This window comes from Dryobates pubescens, chromosome 4 (genome assembly GCF_014839835.1).
Source record: "Dryobates pubescens isolate bDryPub1 chromosome 4, bDryPub1.pri, whole genome shotgun sequence".
Taxonomy (NCBI): Eukaryota; Metazoa; Chordata; class Aves; order Piciformes; family Picidae; genus Dryobates; species Dryobates pubescens.
In genome coordinates, this window is record NC_071615.1 from 577548 (window position 1) to 595067 (window position 17520).

At 59.5% G+C, this 17520-nt stretch overlaps 2 protein-coding genes across 2 annotated transcripts in view; one reads left to right on the forward strand and one right to left on the reverse strand.

The window, feature by feature from the left end:
* On the reverse strand, nucleotides 1–13612 carry CIAO3 (cytosolic iron-sulfur assembly component 3). Its single transcript, XM_054161296.1, has 11 exons — nucleotides 13530–13612; nucleotides 11622–11717; nucleotides 10673–10816; nucleotides 10234–10366; nucleotides 8892–9026; nucleotides 8476–8594; nucleotides 6968–7097; nucleotides 6671–6743; nucleotides 2640–2777; nucleotides 1237–1394; nucleotides 1–355 (listed from the first exon to the last, which is right to left on the reverse strand). The coding sequence occupies exons 1-11, from the start codon at nucleotides 13593–13595 to the stop codon at nucleotides 117–119; spliced, it is 1431 nt and encodes a 476-aa protein (XP_054017271.1). The 5' UTR covers nucleotides 13596–13612; the 3' UTR covers nucleotides 1–116.
* Nucleotides 13594–17520, forward strand: part of LOC128899967 (uncharacterized) — a 24081-nt gene continuing 20154 nt past the window's right edge. Inside the window, 2 exon segments of the mRNA XM_054180222.1 lie at nucleotides 13594–13815; nucleotides 15793–15889. Coding sequence (XP_054036197.1) covers nucleotides 13594–13815; nucleotides 15793–15889 — 319 coding nt within the window.

Consider the following 17520-nt stretch of genomic DNA (forward strand, 5'->3'; position numbering starts at 1 on the left):
CACAAAGAGGCAGAAGTGGCAAACTCCCAGTGAGAGGCTGGAGGTGGAGCTGTGTTCTGAGAGTCTTTCAAGAGAGTTCAAAGGCACTGAGTGGCTGAGCTTCACAGTGTCAGCCTTCACCACTTGATGCTCAGGCCAGAGCTGGCTCTCTCCACGGCGTGGTACTGGGTGTGCAGAGCCTTCAGAGCCTTTTCTGAGTCCACACCACCCAGCCACTGCTCATACAGTGCACTCACAGCCTGGTTCTCCTCTGGGGCTGCGGCCTGAAGAGACTCATACAACCTCTCCACCTGCTGCAGCTGCTCCTTGCTGGACCCCCCAGCTGCCTTGAGCTGGCCACCTCCATTCAAGCAGCCTGCAAGCAGCAAGGGAGGAAATGTCAGAGCCCAGACACCACCTCAGCTTTAGCAGGGGGGAGGCCAGCCCCACCCCAGCTGCAGCTCATTTACTCTGCACCTGCAGGCAGTCCCAGCCATGGGCACACCCCTGCCAGGGTGCCTCACTCCCCACCTAGCTCCCAGCCCCAGGTGGGCTCCAGCTCTGGGGAGGAGCTCTCCGGTGTGGTGAGCCCCAGGGTTCATAGCCTGCAGGCAGCTGCCAAGGCAGGCTGGGGGGAGCAGCAGCAGGGAGCTCTGGCCCTTATCTCCTGCCTCCAGAAGCCAAGCAGGGGGAGAACAGCCTTGGAGTCTGCAGTGAAGGTAAGATAAAGGTCCCTGGGCTGGGGCTGGGTGTGCTGGGGGGGGGGGGGGGAGGTGCACAGCAGGAGGCTGCCCAAAGAGGAGGCTCAGTGTGGAGCAGTCTCTTGGGGTTTGTGTTCTTGGGAGAGCCCAGAGGGGCAGCTCAGTGTCCCTTCAGGCTGGGTTCAAGCTGCCCCAGCTCTCAGGTAGCAGATTCAGAGAGAAGCAGGAAGGAGACTGAGGAACAGGCAGAGCTCTTCTTCAGCAGCAGTCTCCAGGAGTGCACTGCTGTGCCCTGCCAGAGGAAGCATCTCCCTGTGCTCAAAGGGCTCCCAAACCAGGAGGCCCTCTTTAGAAGCAGCACTTGAGGGCAGTCTGGGCTGCAGGTACTGAGAGCCTGGAGAAGCAGCAGCTGCCAGGCAGGACAACAGCCCCAGGCAGCTCTGAGCTGCTGCAGTGACTGCCACACCTCCAGAGCTCTGCCACAGGCTCCAGGGTGGGCTTTCCCTTGCCTTGGAGCACACCTCAGGGGCAGCTCCCTCTGCCCTGGCAGCCTCACCTGCTGGGCAGGCCATCACCTCCACGTAGTGGTAGGCAGCCTTGCCGCGCTTCAGCTTCTGCACCAGGTTCTGGATGTTCCGGAAGCCGTAGGCCAGGGCAAACTGCAGCAGCACTGCTCCATCCCTCTCCAGGGTCACCTCCTGGAAGTCCTTGTTTCTGAGGAAGCAGAGAGAATGGCTCAGCCAAACTCCCTTCTGACCTCACCTTCCAAGAGCCCTGTGCTCAGAGCCCTGTGTCAGAGCTCAGCGGAGGAGGCTGTCCCAGCCCTCTGCCACCCAGCCCAAAGAGATGAAGAAGGTCTTGCAGGGGAGCTCCCAACCCCCTGTGGGCATCTGCTGCTCAGGCTGAGTGTGCTGAGGAGCCAAGGGAGCCTCAACACAGCTGTCATTGTGCCAGGCCTGCCTCAGCCAACTTCCCCACTAGTGAGGCCACTGAGGAGTAGAACCAAGGGGCAAACCATTACTGCAGGCTGCAGTGGGGAGACCTGCTCCCGAGAAGAGAGTCAAGCAGCTTGGTTTGTGACCAGTATTCCATGCTGGCACTCTGGGAGGGAACTGCTCCTTGTGCTTCTCACACCAGAGAATCCTGAATGCTAACAGAGAGATACAACTGCACAGGCTGGATGGGGCCTGCAGCAACCTGGCTGTGGTGGGAGATGTCCCTGCCCAGGGCAGGGGGCTGGAACTTGATGATCTGTAAGGTCCCTTCCAACCCAAACCATTCCAGGGCTCTATATCCATCATCTTCTTTAGGGGGTTGGAGCAGCTCTGCCCCAAGGCCAGGCTGAGGGAGCTGGGGCTGTGCAGCCTGCAGGAGAGAAGGCTCCAGGCAGACCTCACAGCAGCCTGCCAGGACCTGAAGGGCTGCAGGAAGGCTGCAGAGGGACTGCTCCCAAAGGGCTGCAGGGACAGGAGCAGAGGCAATGGTTTGGAATGAGAGCAGAGCAGATTGAGATTGGATGTGAGGAACAAGTTCTGCCCCAGGAGGCTGCTGGAACACTGCAGCAGGTTGCCCAGGGAGGTGGCTGAGGCTCCCTGCCTGGAGCTGTTTGAGACTCTGAGCAACCTGCTCTAGGGAGGATGTCCCTGCTGCCTGCAGCACTGGAGGAGCTCTGGAGCTCCCTTCCAGCCCAAACCATTCTGTGATTCTCAACTACTCTGAAAATTGTCTGCAAGTTGATTCTGGGAAGAGCTGCTCAGGCCAGAGCAGAGTGTGGGAGGTGCAGGGGTCAGAAGGCTCCCAGGGAAGGGCTGTGGGGAGCGTGGGCTGAGTTAGCCCTGGGCAGCTGTGGGAGTCAGGAGCCAGCTCCCAGGCCTTGAAGCAAGTTTGAGCCCTCAGCAGGATAACAGCCTGAGAGAAGTGCTGACACCCAGGCACCCTGCAGGGCTTTGTGCTCCTTACTTTAAGGCTTTGTACTGAACTGTGTCCACTTGAATCCCAAAGAGCTCCTTGGCTGCATGCTTGTAGATGTGCTCCAGGTAGCCCCCAGAGCCCCCTCCTGAGTGGGTTGTGAGCTCCTCTTCTGCAGCACCACTGAACCTGGAGACAGGAGAGAGAGGCAGATGTGTGTGGGGGCAGCTCTGGTGGGACAGGACAGCCAGAACACAGGGCTGGGGCACTTGGGGCAGCACAGCAGGTCCCAACCCCCCTGCAGCTTCTGGCTTCTCCCTTTCTCCTGGGAGCCAATTATTTATAGCTCCAGAGCCCAGCAGGTTTAACCCAGTGCTGCCCAGAGTCCCTCAGGTCCAGCTCAGTGCAAATACTGTCACTTGTCACCCCAAGGCCTGGCCCAGCTTGGAAGGGACCTCTGGGCATCACCCAGTCCAACCCCTCTGCCAAAGCAGGGCACCCACAGCAGCTTGCCCAGGGGCACAGTGCCCAGGGGGGGTTGGAAGCTCTCCACAGCCTCTCTGGGCAGCCTGCTCCAGGCCTCCAGCAGCCTCACACCTCCTCCTGCTCAGGTGGAGCCTCCTGGGTTCCAGTTTGTGCCCCCTGCCCCTTGTGCTGTCCCTGGGCACCACTGAGCAGAGCCTGGCTCCAGCCCCTTGCCCCCCAGCCTTTATCTCTTGCTGAGCTTTGCTCAGCTGCCCTCTGGGGCTGCTCTTCCCCAGCAGCCTCAGACTGAGGAAGCTATGGTGCTGCACCTCTGTGCTCTCCTGAGAGCACCACCTAGCAGAGGTCCTCTCTCCATCTCAGCAGTGCTAAAGCTCTTCTGCCCCAGCTCCAGAGGCAGAGCCCACTCCTGAAAGCTCCAGCTTGAGCTGCAGCATCTCTTCAAGACAGACACTGCAGATGTGGCTGCTGGGGCCTGAGCTTTGAGAGGCAGCAGTGCTGTGACCACAGGCACAGAGGGGTGAGGTCAGGGGGTTGTGTGCTTGAGGGTAGTGGTGGCCAAAGCTGCTGGTGGCAGCACATTGGCTCCTGCAGGGCTGGCCTCAGAGGGACCCTGGGCTTGGTGGTGAACACCCAAGGCCATCACAAGCTCTGCACTTGCAGCTCCTGACAAGTGAGTGCAGCTCAGGGCCGTGCCAAACCCTCCAGAGGTCAAGGCCACGCTTCTGGAGAGCAGCTCTGCAGCTGGGAGCCACAACAATGGCTTTTGTTAGAGCACACCAGGAGGAGGGAGCTGCTGACAAGCACTGCCCAGGCAGGGACACTCCTGTGCTCCTCCTGACAGCTGCAGAGGGGACAGCACTTGAGCTCAGGCCAAGATGGAAGATGGTGCAGATAAAGCTCTCAGCTCTGGGAGGGCTGCAGAAGGCAACTCTTCAGCCTGCACTCAGCCCTCCACAGCTATTTTAGTTTGCTCTTGTTTACAGGAACTGAGCTTCATCAGCTGAGCCTCTGGCTGTGTCCGGCCTCACGTACCGCTCCGCTCGCCAGGCACGGCTGCCAGCAGGGCCTGCAGCAAGCCCTGCAGCAGCAAGGGGCTGCACACTCCTGGCACCTCAGCTCCTCCTTGCTGCCAAATGCAGCAGCCTCTTACTGGGCTCCTCCAGGTGCTGGAGGCTGAGGCACAGCCGGGGGCCCCTGGGGGCTGCGGGTACGTGCGGCCTGGGGCAGCCTCTCGCTGCCTCTGCTCAGCTCAGCCCGGGGCAGGAGGCTCCTGCTCACCACAGCCCTGAGGCCTGGTGCTCAGCATGTCCTCCTCCCAAGCTGGCCACAGATCAGGGTCAGTTAGTTAGGCATTGAGCTCTATCTTATAACTGACACTTCCACAAAGTCACTTCCTGAGGGGGCCCAAAGGCCTGGGAGTCTCTTTGCCCCTCCCTGCCCCCGTGCTGGTGGTGGGACCGAGCAGCTGGAGAGCTGCCTGCTTGGAGAAGCAGAGAATGGGCTTGGAAGGGACCTGAAGAGCTCACCCAGTGCCAGCCCCTGCCATGGGCAGGGACACCTCCCACCAGCCCATGCTGCTCAAGGTCCTACCCAACTTGAACACCTCCAGGGAGGGGGCAGCCCCCTGGGCAGCCCCTGGGCAGCCCCTTCCCAGGTATCTGCTCCATGGCTAATACCTAAGCTGAAGCTGCTCTTTTGGGCTCAGCCTTGCAGCCATTTCTTCCACCTGGGAATAGTTCTCTTTCCTGAGCAATCTGAGCAACCAAACCAGACTCTGAGTGCTGGAGAAAGTGGCCCCAGACAGAGCCATGGCAGTGAGTGTGCTGTGTGAAAGCTGCCCCTCCTGCTCAGGACACAGCTGCATGAGCAGGGTGGTGGCAGGTTGATGTTGGACTCAATGATCTTGGAGGCTTTGTTCCCTGCTGAAACAATTCTGATTCCATTCTGTGAAGGTGCTGAGCAGGGCCAGGGAGGGGCAGCAGAGCTGGGGAAGGGGCTGGAGAGCAGGGCTGGGGAGGAGCAGCTGGGGGTGTTGAGCCTGGAGGAGGCTGAGGGAGACCTTGGGCTGCAAGGGGTGCAGCTGAGCACAGGCCTGTGTCACCTTCTCACCAGGGCCTGCTGGCTGGTCTCTCCTGCCAACTGCAGGGGCCTGAGCAGTGCCTGTTGGACTCCTGCACTGCACCAGCTCTGGTGACTCTGCAAGGCTGCTGCCTCTCTGTCCACTGCTGTGCAGAGTGCTACAAAGCCCTTTGCAGGCTGCAGAGGGGAGTGCTCTGCTTTGCCTTCTGCTGTGGGAGCAGCAGTGCACAGCAGCTCAGGGGAGGAGATCCCTGGGCAGCTGTCCCTCACCCAGATGTTCTCTTTCACTTCAAGCCACTCAAGGCCCATCTGGACTGCACGTTTGAGGTCTCATTTCTTCCTCCACTGAAGACTCCTAAAGATGAGCTGAGTGACCTCATGCATGCCTGGATTGTGGGATCTCTACAGTAGCTCTGATAGAGCAGGGAGAGGCAGCTGAGCTCGGTGCAGGAGCAGGCTGTGGTTAGCAAACCCTTCAGCACTGAGCCACAGTCTGCAGGTAACTGCCCTGAGGGACTGCACCAGCTGCAGTGTGAGCAGCAGAAGGGAAATCAGAGCAACTCATCCTTCCTGCACAATTCCTCTGCCCTCACTGAGCTCATTCCAGCAATCTGTGACTGACACAGGGAGCTGCTAAGCCTTGGCCTGCTGAAATCTGGGACAAGGAGTTCCAGCCTCTCCAGAAGGGGGAATGCAGCATGTGCTGCAGTCAGGGGCTGAAGGCACAGCTGGACTGAGCCAGGTGATGCAAGGAAACAAAAGAGATGCAAACTCTGTGTGGAAGAGAAGCAAACTGTGCTCAAGAACTCCCTACCTATTAGGTGAAAAAGAACAGAGTGAAGGACCTTGGGGTGCTGGTGGGAAGGGAGCTGGGCATGAGCCAGGGGTGCTCTGGCAGCTCAGAAGGCCAAGGGCAGCCTGGGCTGCACCCAAAGCAGTGAGGCCAGAGATGGAGAGAGGGGATCCTGACCCCTGCTCAGACCTCACCAGAGCTGTGTTCAGCTCTGGAGCCCTCAGCACAGCAAGGACCTGGAGCTGATGGAGCAGGGCCAGAGGAGGCCAGGAAAATGCTCAGGGGGTTGGAGCAGCTCTGCTGTGAGTGCAGGCTGAGGGAGCTGGGGCTGTGCAGCCTGCAGGAGAGAAGGCTCCAGGCAGACCTCACAGCAGCCTGCCAGGACCTGAAGGGCTGCAGGAAGGCTGCAGAGGGACTGCTCCCAAAGGGCTGCAGGGACAGGAGCAGAGGCAATGGTTTGGAATGAGAGCAGAGCAGATTGAGATTGGATGTGAGGAACAAGTTCTGCCCCAGGAGGCTGCTGGAACACTGCAGCAGGTTGCCCAGGGAGGGAGCTGAGGCTCCATGCCTGGAGCTGTTCCAGGTGAGGATGGAGAGGGCTCTGAGCAGCCTGAGCCAGGGCAGGATGTCCCTGCTGCCTGCAGGGGCTGGGCTGGATGAGCTCTGGAGCTCCCTTCCCACCCAAACCCTTCTGTGATTCCATGTAAATGAAGTTTGTCCTTACATGGTGTCCAGTGGGGCAGGATCTACATCTGCTAGAGAGACTCCCTCCTGCTCCAACAACTTGAGCACTTCTCCTGAGACACACAAACCAAAAGCCATTATTGTGGGGCTGAAGGCAAAGAGCCCCCCCAGGTGAAGACACCAACTGCCCCTGCAGCCCTCAGCAGGACAGGATGAGCAGAGTGAAGGGCAGCTAGGCAGTCACAGCCTCCACCAGAGAGGAGGGGCTGCTGAAGCTGGCAGCAACCCTGCCCTGAGGCTTGCAGCCACCAGCTGGGCCAGGGCTGGCTCCACTCACCTGTGGTGATCACACAGTCCACATCCCGAGTTTGGTGCTCCTGGCTGAAGAAGTCTGGCCTGGAGGCCTCCAGCTTCTTGTCATAGCAGGGCATCACTGTCACGTGGTAGACCTGGCTGGGCTGGATGTGCTGCAGGGGAGACACAGCTCTGGAGCTGGCCTGCCCAGCACTGAACCCATCCTGGGGGAGAGGTTTTCCAGGCACAAAGGATGATCCCAGCATGGGAGCTCTGGGGATCAGCCTGGCCCATCCCCTGCTCCAGCAGGGCTCCCACAGCAGCCTGCCCAGGGGGGGTTGGAAGCTCTCCAGAGGAGACTCCACAGCCTCTCTGGGCAGCCTGCTCCAGGCCTCCAGCAGCCTCACACCAAAGAAGTTTCTCCTCCTGCTCAGATGGAACCTCCTGGGTTCCACTTTGTGCCCCCTGCCCCTTGTGCTGTCCCTGAGCACCACTGAGCAGAGCCTGGCCCCAGCCTCTTGTCCCCCAGCCTTTATCTCTTGCTGAGCATTGCTCAGCTGCCCTCTGGGGCTGCTCTGCTGCTCACTAAACACCCAGAGGAGGCTCCCCAGGCTCCCAAATGCCACCATGCCTCTGGCAGTGCTGCCCAGGATTACAGAGCCTCTCCCTCTGCTTGCACACAGTGAGGCTGGGCAAGAGAGAGAGATGGAGTTTGCAGCAATGTCAGCAGTGTGTCTCTGACAGCTTCCCACCCCTGCCCCCTCTTCTTGCCTGCTCAGATGATCCAAACAAAACCAACCAGGGAAGTGAGTCTCCAATTCTGCAGCTAGAGAAGAAGCTTCCTCTGTGCTGCTGACCCCCAGCCCCAGGACAAGATCTGGAGTCAGATAAAACCCCAGCAAGCCAAACCTCATGGCCATCCAAGAGGTAAGCACAGGCTGAGGAAACAAATCATTGACTCCAGGCCATTGTTTCAGTTGCCTGGTGCCAAAGGCTCTGAGCAGCTGCCAGGGTCTGCTGACATCTGCAGCCCTCCCTCCTTGGCTCCTTAAGGCACAAGAAATCAGCCCCAGAGCAGGGCTGCAAGTTTCTTGCTAGGCCTTTAGCAGAACTCCACTCTGCTGGGATCAGACTGTAGGTGGGCAGGAGCCCAGGGGTTAAAAGACTGAGAAGAGAGCTGAGCCAAACTGGAGCAGAAGGTGAGGCTGGGAAGGAGCAAGTGGCTTGGAGAGCAGGCAGGATCAGCAGGTCAGCACTGCCTGCAGCCCTGGGGGGAGGATGCTTGCAGTTCCTCCCAGCCTGGAAGAACAAGCAAACCCCCCAGACAAGAGGGGAGCACAGCCACTCCAGCACAAAATGTTCCTGCCCATGGATCAAGAGGCTTCAAGCAGTGCATGCAGCCTGTGCTGAGTGCTGCTGCCCTGGCTGCTGCCTTCTGGCTGGAGCAAGCAGAAGGCAGGGAGGAGCTGGCTTACCTTGGCACTCTGCTGCACAGTTAAAACCATCAGCCTGCAGTGCCCCCTGTGAGCACTGCACAGTTGAGAGCCTCACCTGCTGTGCTGCAAAATGGCCCTTGACCAAGGAGCCCATGACCTGCTGGGGGGACTTGGTGGTGCTGATGTAAGGGATGATGAAGCTGCCATGGGTCTTCTCTGCGTAGCAGATCCAGCCTGAGGGGAGAGGAGTGAGCAAACTCAGTGCAAAGGCTAAGCAGCAGCCCTTGACTTGCCCCCCTCTGCCCTGCCCCCAGGCTCAGTGCCCTTTCACAACCACATTCAGCCCCACTGCAGCACAAAGAGCAAAGGAAGCTTCGTTTGAGAGCTCCCCAGGCCACCGTGGGGATCGCTGCTGCTGTTGACACCAAGAGCTCTTGGGACTGTGGGGAGAGAAATCCTCTGCCAGGGCTTGTGTGGTTTTGCCTGTCCAGGGTCCTGCTCCTGTGGCCTTTGATTCAGCTGGTGCCATACCTGGGCAGGCAGAAGCAAGCATTGGCAAAGCCTTGCTGTCCTCAGCTTGCCTCCGGAAGCGCTTCACGAACTCCCGTTGGCTTTCCAGCAGGCTGAAGTTCCTGGGGAAGGTGGTGTCAAAGACATGGTGCACACCTGGGCAGCACAGAGCCTGGGTTAGAGCTCCCAGCAAGCATGTGGCAAAGGCAACAAACAGCCTCACTGAGAGCTCAGGGGATCCCATTCACAGGTGTTGACCTCTGCAGCTGAGGCTGAACCTCCTCCCTCGCAGGGCAGCGCGGCGAGAGGAGCACCGGGGCCAGGGGGCTGCAAATCTAAGCCTTAGAGCTTCCTCCTTCCATCACCCCAAGCTCCTGCTGGGGCTGAGGCTGTGGACATGCTGCCTTTTAGTGCCAATTATGAGTCCATCCTAGGCTGCATCCAGAGCAGTGTGCCCAGCAGATCCAGAGAGGCAATTCTGCTGCTCTGCTCCGCAGGGCTGTGCCCAGCTCGGGAGCCCTCACACAGGAAGGGCCTGGAGCTGATGGAGCAGGGACAGAGGAGGAACATGAAAATGATCAGGGGGTTGGAGCAGCTCTGCTGTGAGTGCAGGCTGAGGGAGCTGGGGCTGTGCAGCCTGCAGGAGAGAAGGCTCCAGGCAGACCTCACAGCAGCCTGCCAGGACCTGAAGGGCTGCAGGAAGGCTGCAGAGGGACTGCTCCCAAAGGGCTGCAGGGACAGGAGCAGAGGCAATGGTTTGAAATGAGAGCAGAGCAGATTGGGATTGGATGTGAGGAACAAGTTCTGCCCCAGGAGGCTGCTGGAACACTGCAGCAGGTTGCCCAGGGAGGTGGCTGAGGCTCCATGCCTGGAGCTGTTCCAGGTGAGGCTGGAGAGGGCTCTGAGCAACCTGCTCCAGGGGAGGATGTCCCTGCTGCCTGCAGGGGCTGGGCTGGGTGAGCTCTGGAGCTCCCTTCCCACCCAAACCCTTCTGTGATTCTATGACAGGAGGCTGTAAAGCTCCTTCCTTCCATCTCTCCAAGGTTACTGTGTGCTGAGGTTGTAGCCATGTTGGCTTTTCATCAACGCTAACCATGACTCCATCAGGAGGTAAATCACATGGGTCTGCTGCTCTCTTAACAGGCTTAACACAGCCCCCAGACGGACAGACCACCAGCACCACCACCAGCACCACCACCAGACCACCACCACCACCACCAGCAGCACCACCACCAGACCAGCACCACCACCAGACCACCACCACCAGCACCACCACCAGACCACCAGCACCACCAGCAGCACCACCACCAGACCAGCAGCACCACCACCAGCACCACCACCAGACCAGCAGCACCACACTTGCCTAAGCTCTTCAAGAATGCTGTCAGCTTCTTTGCTGTTTCCAGGACACCCATCTGACATCTTGCAGCCAGGGAAGCTCTGGACTGTGGTGAAACAGAAACCACCACCAGCTTCTGTTCCCTGGGAGCAGCACTCTGTGAGGACAAACCAAAGAGCCCCCTGGTTCAGCCAACATTCACACAGCACAAGCAGAACCTGGACAGCAGGAAGCATCTCCCAGCTGACCTCTGAGGTCAGCACCGAAGATCCCTTCCAAGCCCATTTATTACTTACTAAACATCACTAAACCACAGCAGAGCACCAAGAGCACCCTCAGACCCTTCCCAGCACTGCAAGCAGTGTTCAGTTTGCTCTTCCCATGCTTGTGTCTGCAGATGCAGCCCCCCAGCCTTGACAGCTCTCAAGCCCTGAAGGCCAGCTGAGCAAGAGCTGCCACCCACCTTGTTCGCTGCCAGCACTCTGCAGAGCTCCTCATGGCTCTGCTGGGTGATCAAAACACTCTCTGCTGAGGTGATGCAGCCACTGCAGGCCAAGCAGTCATCCAGGCTGATCTTGGCCTTTTCCAGCTTCTGTGCTCCTCCACTCTAGAAAGCAAGAGCCCAGACTCAGTCCTGCTCAGGGCTGGGCAGCACTTTCCCCACCTTTACCACCTTCAGTGGCAAAGATGTTGACCTTTTCATGCTCCTGCTTTGTCTCTCAAGGAACAATGAAACCCAGGGCAACCAAACAAAAAGTTCTCTCTTCTGCTCAGCAAGGTGAGGAGCAAAACCTCTGAGGTTTGCTGCTTTCAGTAAGGTTCCTTACCCCACAGCTGCACAAGTGCTGAGGGACTTCAGGAGCAGCCCAGCAAGAGCAAGGACGTGCCTCAGGATTTAATTCAGGCTGGAGGCCAGGCCAGGCAGGGGCAGCAGCTGGCTTCCCCACTTGAAGGAAGGATTTGTCCTTTCTATCTGACCTGAGTAAGTCAGTGGTCCCCTGAGCCTCTCCCCTCAAACATCACTTCTCAACAGAGCCACAACCAGCCAGCTGCTCTTAAACTGAGAGTCTAAAGTAACCATGGAATGGCTGAGGTGGGAAGGGACCTTCCAAGCCCAGCCAGTCCCAGCCCCCTGCAGTCAGCAGGGACATCCCCAGGCAGAGCAGGGTGCTCAGAGCAGTCACTGATGTCATGAAGCACTGCCACAGAAGTGGAATCACTGCTGATGGAGCCAGGACACTACACAGGCCATGCCTCAGGATTTAACTGAGGCTGGAGGCAGCACCAGCAGCACTCCTCTGGCCTCTTGGTCCTCTCTGAGGCCGTCAGTAGCTGTAGATGATTCAGATACTCAAGCAGAGACTCAGGCTCTGTGGCTGGTGCACAGAAGGCTGAGGTAAGGCCCCACATACCTGATCAATCTGGAAGTAGCTTCCATCTGCTTCGATTTTGATCTTGGCTGCTGCTTTTCCAGGCTTCTTGTCCACTTTCACAGGCTTGATGCATTCCTGGAAGAGAAGTAACAGCCCAGAGGGGAGGAGATGGGCAAGGAGGAGGGAGATGCAATAGGAACTAGAATGATCAAACACTAGTTTGAGAGTGAATGCTGCTCCCTGCCCCTTGAGAGAGACTGGATCTGCTCACAGCATCTCTGCCTGCCGAGAGCAAGCACAAAAGCAAAGCCTCCTTACCCCCTTCTTGCAGAAGGAGCACTTGCCCAGCATCAGAGCAAAGAGAGAGGCCAGTTCTGCCAGTCTTGCTGAAGATCACAGCTGTTTGACACAGGCTTGGGAGGCTCAGAGCACAGCCTGCCTGCACAGCCCTCCCCTCTCAATCCCTACCCAGAGGCTGCATTCCTCATGGCAAGTGCCGCGGCAGGGGCGGGGACAGCCCGGCCAAGATGTGGCTGCTGCCAGTGGAGCTCCATGGAAGGGCTCTGATGACCTCCACTGGACAGCTTCCAGCTTCCTCTGCTCTGCAGTGAGGAAGTCTCCAGGGTGCTGTTGCATTCTGTGTGATTTTGATTGTCCAGGCTCCGTTACAGCTCCCCAGCCCGCTGCTGCAGCCCTGATTCTCTCTGCCCTGCTCTGCCAGCACCTTCAGCTCTCCCCTCCTCAGCTGGAATCACAGGATGGAAGTGGAGCCTCCAAGGCCACCTTGGCCACGTGCCCTGCAGTGAGCAGGGACTTCCAGCTGCACTGCACTTTGAAGGTCACCATCAGCAGCTCTTCACTGACTAAACCAGCACTTTGTACTTGAAACAGAAAAGCAGGCTGCACTGTTGAGGTGAGAGACTGCAGCAGCACTGCAAGGAGAGGCCATGGGGTGTGCCCTGTCCCACTGCTCTCACTGCAGGAGTTTGCTTTGCTGCTGCACTTGTCAGCAAATACCTCCAGGACTCTGATTCTGTGCTTTTGCTACTGCTTGAAGACTCCAAAAGGAAGAGGCTTGACCTCTCCTTGCTGCTCCTTCCCACCACTGTGCCACCACTGGCAGAGAATCCCAGCCTGGTCTGGGTGGGAATGCACCATCCAAGGTCATCCAGTCCAGGCCCCTTGCAGCCAGCAGGGACAGAGCATCCCAGAAGGGCAGGGGCTGGAAGGGACCTCTGGGGCTCAGAGTGCACTGCCACACGAGCATCTGCCTGCAGTGACAGTGGGCAAGAAAACCTCTCCAGGGTTGTTTTCTAAGGGGGTGCAGATCAGCACTTCACCAGGCTGGGGTGGGGATGCCCAACTGGCTGCTGGGCAATGGATTCGGGGGAAGGTAAGGCTGAGGGCAGACCTTAAAGCTTTCTGTAACTCCCTGCGAGGAGGCTGGGGTGAGGTGGGGGTTGGTCTCTGCTCTCACGTCGCAGGACAAGAGGCACCAGCCCCAGGTTGTGCCAGGGGAGGTTTAGGTTTCTTTCCTGCAGGAGCGGTCGGGCCCCGGGCCAGGCTGCCCAGGGAGGTGCTTGTGAAACGCGCGGCCCTGGCCCAGCGGGCAGGGTGCTGCGGGGCCTGGATGACCTCAGAGCTCTCTCCCATCCCCTGGGAGTGCCTCGGGCTGCTCAGAGCTGCTGCCCTGGCTGCTCCTCGACTGCGGCTGCGAGTGGCAGAAGGCTCTCCCCGGGCTGTGCTTTCCTGTCTCTGTAGCTGCCAGCACCCAGCGGCCCTCCGCAAGGGCCCTGCGCGACCCCACGCCGCGGGCCCCAGGGCTGTCACCCTCCTCCCCTCAGCGCCATCCTCTCGGCCTCCCCCAGGCGGCGCTGGCGGCGCAGGCCGACCCCGCGAGTCCCCTCGCAGTGCCGCGGCCGCAGGCGGCCCCCGGCCCGCACCCACCTGCGAGGGCCCGATGTAATCATCCAGGTCCGTCAGCTGCAGCACCCCGCTGAAGGGAGACGCCATGGCGGCCGCGCCGCCGCCAAGCGCCGCCGCCGGCGGGGAGGACGGCGCCACCGCCTGTCGTAAAAAGGGCAGCGCCACACTGCCGGAAAGCGCGGCGGAGGGGGGCGGGGCTCGGCGGAAGGGGGGCGGGGCTCGGCGGAAGTGGGCGGGGCTCGGCGAAGCGGGCGGGGTGCGCGCTCGTCCCGTGGCGGGAGGCTGCGGGGGGCTGCGGCTTGCATCGGCTTGGGAGGGAGCCGCAAAGGTCGACTGGGGCAGCTCCTGTGCGCCCAGCAGGGACTCCTCCAACCGCGGCAGGCTGCCCAGGGCCACATCGAGCCCCACCGTGAATGTCTGCAGGGCTGGGGGCTCCGCCGCATCCCCGGGCAGCCTCTTCGCGGGGAGAGGAAAGCTGCGGACAGCCCTGTAGCAGAGTCCTTGTGGCAGGGGTGATGGTTTGAGCTGAAAGAGAGCGACTCAAACCAGAGAGAAGGAAGGAAGGGTGGTGAGAGCCTATCCTGCGTAGCCCAGCGAGGAGGGAGCTGCCCCCTGCCTGGAGCCATCCCGGCTCAGGTTGTTCGTGGCTCTGAGCAGCCTGCTCCGGTTGGGGCTGTCCCTGCTGGCTGCAGGGCGCCGGACTGGATGGGCTATAAAGGTCCTTTCCGCCCCAGAAGATTCTGTTACTTTGTGATGCTTTGTGTGTTGGAGGTTCCGAGCTGAGTGTCAGAGACGAAAGAGCTCTTTGAGGGCGACTTTATCTGCATGTGAGGTAGTGGAGAAAGCGGTGCAACAGTTGTGTGAGGTTGCTGCTGTAAGGCTGCAGTCCTTCCAGGTGAGAGCTGTGCATGTGCTGGGTTGCAGACCCTCCTGGGTCAGTGGCGTTTCACCAGAAGCCTTGCAGAGCTCAGCCGGATGCCTATCAGCAGGAGCTTTACTTAACGACAATATCTCTTAGCACTGCTGTCCAAGTGCCCTGAGCTACCCAGATGGAAACTGCTGAGGGCAGTGTGCTGCAGCGGTGCCAGGCAGGATGAAAGGAGAAAGTGGTTGTGTCTTGGTCCTGACCCTGAAAACGCTGGGGGTTTGCCCTTGCACCTTCCAAAGCTCTGGTTCAGATGTGAAGGTGAAGCTGTGGGCAAAAATCCAACCCCCCCCGGGTAGATTTCTCTGTGACTTTAGCATCCTGCAACTGCACCTCTGAGTTACTGTGAAGAAGCAAAGGAGCTCTGAAGAACCCCTTGGAGGCTGAAGTGCTGTGCATCAGTCTCTGTGCTAGCAAACCTCAGGCTTCAGGGATCAGATCTCCTCTTCAAACCAGTGTTTGGTATCCAGAGGGGGAGAACACAGCAAACCCCCCAGGACCTGTGTGGTCTCATCCGTGCTGGTGCTTGTCTGGCTGCAGGAGGTGCTGAAGTAAACATTAAGGCCCCTCATCAGCTGTGAGTCCACGGAGATCATCCCCTGAGGCAGTGATCTGTTGAGCATCTGGAGCAGCTGTTCAGACAGCTTTCCCATTAACCTGCTGCCAGCAGAGGAGAGTCCCAAGGGAAGAGGGACAGTCAGGAAGTCAGCCGTGGAGAAGGCTCCAGCTGGGCTGTGCAAGGGACTGGGGACATGTGGGATGCAACAATCCTGCTGCTCCCCCCCCAGCAAACTAGGGGTGACCCAGAGGGGCTCCCCGGCTGGCCCTGGGTGGGGGCTGATGCTGAGCTCACAGCAGTCCCTGCCCAGCTGGGCACAGCCTTTCCCTCGTGTGATAAACGTCCCTGTGCAGTGGGGGAGGCTCTGCCCCCAGGCAGACAGGGAGTAACCTTTGGGGTACTTTGCTCTGCAGGTGGGAGCCCCTGGGGACCCTTAGCTGGGTTTGTCACCCAGGGCAAGGTCTGAGGGGCAGGTGTGGTTCCTTTGGACTTGGTGCAACACAGACATTGCAGAAGAGATTGCAGGGGACAGAGGGAGGCAGAAGTGAAGGAAAATCTCTTGTGTGGAGCTCTGGGAGGACCAAAGTGATCTCTGATGCCGTCTGACCTTTTCATCCCGTCCTGGTCATCTCCACTGCCTTCGTGCCGGTGTCTGTGCCACTTCCTTTAACCCCGAGTGTCCTCTTGCCAGAGCAGGGTTTGTCCTGGACCTGCTGCAGCAGGAAGTGAGTCAGGGCTGGGTTTGAGCCCTGAGGTGGTGCTTGCAGGTCCCTGGGCCCCTTGGCTTTCCTCCTTGGCAGCTTGGAAGTAGCCTCGAGCAAAAGCCTTTTAGCCGAGGGCAGATGGCTCTGCAAGACACAAACCTGCAGGGCCCTGGTGACCCCCTGGCCTTTGCAGGTAACACCTTGAGCTCTTTCACACCTTCCCAGATGTAACTGAATGCTTAAGCAAACAGGGCTGAGCCAGGCTGTTGTTGACCCAACTGCTGCCTTGTTTATGGCAAGCCCTCTCCTTGACGCTCAGCACCTAGCACCGTGAGGGCACCGAGCTCCCCGGGCCGGAGCTCGCCTCTGCACTGCCGCGTTCCTGGGGAGATCTGCTCGGAGATAAGACCCAGCCCTGGCACTTGCAAGCTTAACTTGCAGAGCTCTGAGGGCAGAACTTCCTCTCAGCTGCTTTCTGAGCCAAGAGCTGCTCCTGGTGCCTGCTGCAGCCGGGGGCAAGGCTGTGCGGTGCTGGAGGGGCCGAGGGGTGATGAGGAGCGGTGCTGCAGGGGCTGCCTGCACCCAGCCAGCTCTGCTGGCCCCTGCGGGGCACAGGGCAGCTGGGCTGTGCCAGGACCCCCGACCTGGGAGGGAGACCTGGCTGAACAAAGCTCCTTTTGTCTCGGGGAGGTGCAGAGGCTTTGGGCTGAGCAGGGCTGTGGGGTGTGCTGGTGGGGAAGGCACTGGAGAGGATTTGTTGTCTCTTGTCACACCTGGCTGAGCAGGAACACCTGGGGAGGCCATTGTACACCTGAGTGCTGCTCAAGAGCACTTGAGCCACACTTGGTGCTGCACAGTCAGGTCGGGTGAGAAGCTACTGACTCATGTGAGGAGCAGCTCAGGGAGCTGAGGTTGTTCAGCCTGGGGAGAAAGAGGCTGAAGGGAGACCTGGCTCCTTACAGCTCCCTGAAAGGATGTTGGAAATGGCCTCAGGTTGCCCCAGGGGAGGTTTAGGTTGGGCATCAGGAACAATTTCTTCCCCCAAAGGGTTGTCCAGGCCTGGCCCAGGCTGCCCAGGGCAGTGGTGGAGTTCCCATCCTTGGAGGGGTTTCGGAGCCATGGAGCTGTGGTGCTGAGGGCCATGGCTTGGTGGTGCCCTGGCAGTGCTGGGGTAAGGCTTGGAGTCATTGCTCTTAAAGGTCTCTTCCAAGCAAAACTGTTCTGTGATTCTATGGTTTCCCCATGGTGCAGACTGTCTCTCAGGCATGTCCCACTGCTGCCCACCCAGGCTGGATAAAGCTCTGAGCAACCTGATCCAGTGGAGGATGTCCCTGCTGAGTGCAGGAGGGTTGGACTGGGTGAGCCTTGGAGGTTCCCAGACCTCCAAACCGTTCTGTGAGGTCTGAGAGGCCCTCAGAGGCAGGCTGGCTGCTCCCCTCCCAGCCTGGGTCCATGCAGCTGCTGCATGGCACAAGGCACTGGGCAGCCCTGGTGCCCCCTCCCAGCTGCTGGCTAAGAGAGGCTCTCCAGCTGTGTGCTCTTGAGGGCAGGTGCCACCAGCAGCTCTGTCACACTGAGTCCCCTTTGCCTGCTGCTGAGGAGCTTGGGGCTGCAAAAGCAGAGGAGCTGCTGAGGGGGGGGAGCTGCAGCTGGGAGCTGGGAGCCCAGCTGCTTGCCAGCTGGTGCATTTCAAGCTGATACAGAGCTGGGCAGCCCAGGGCAGGTGTGGGTGAGAGTCACTTTCACACAGGGACCTGTGAGTCAGGCCCAGGTGACTTCTGAATCAGCCCAGTCCTAACCTAGCTGCTAACAGCATGGAGGGAG

What these genes read in the sequence shown, in the direction of transcription:
- CIAO3 (XM_054161296.1), bottom strand. Translation starts at nt 13,595, where the DNA reads ATGGCGTCTCCCTTCAGCGGGGTGCTGCAGCTGACGGACCTGGATGAT. An exon ending in GCTACTTCCAGATTGATCAG is followed by an intron (nt 10,817 to 11,621) that starts GTATGTGGGGCC and finishes CTTGCTTTCTAG; the next exon opens with AGTGGAGGAGCACAGAAGCT. An exon ending in GGACTGTGTGATCACCACAG is followed by an intron (nt 6,744 to 6,967) that starts GTGAGTGGAGCC and finishes TGTGTGTCTCAG; the next exon opens with GAGAAGTGCTCAAGTTGTTG.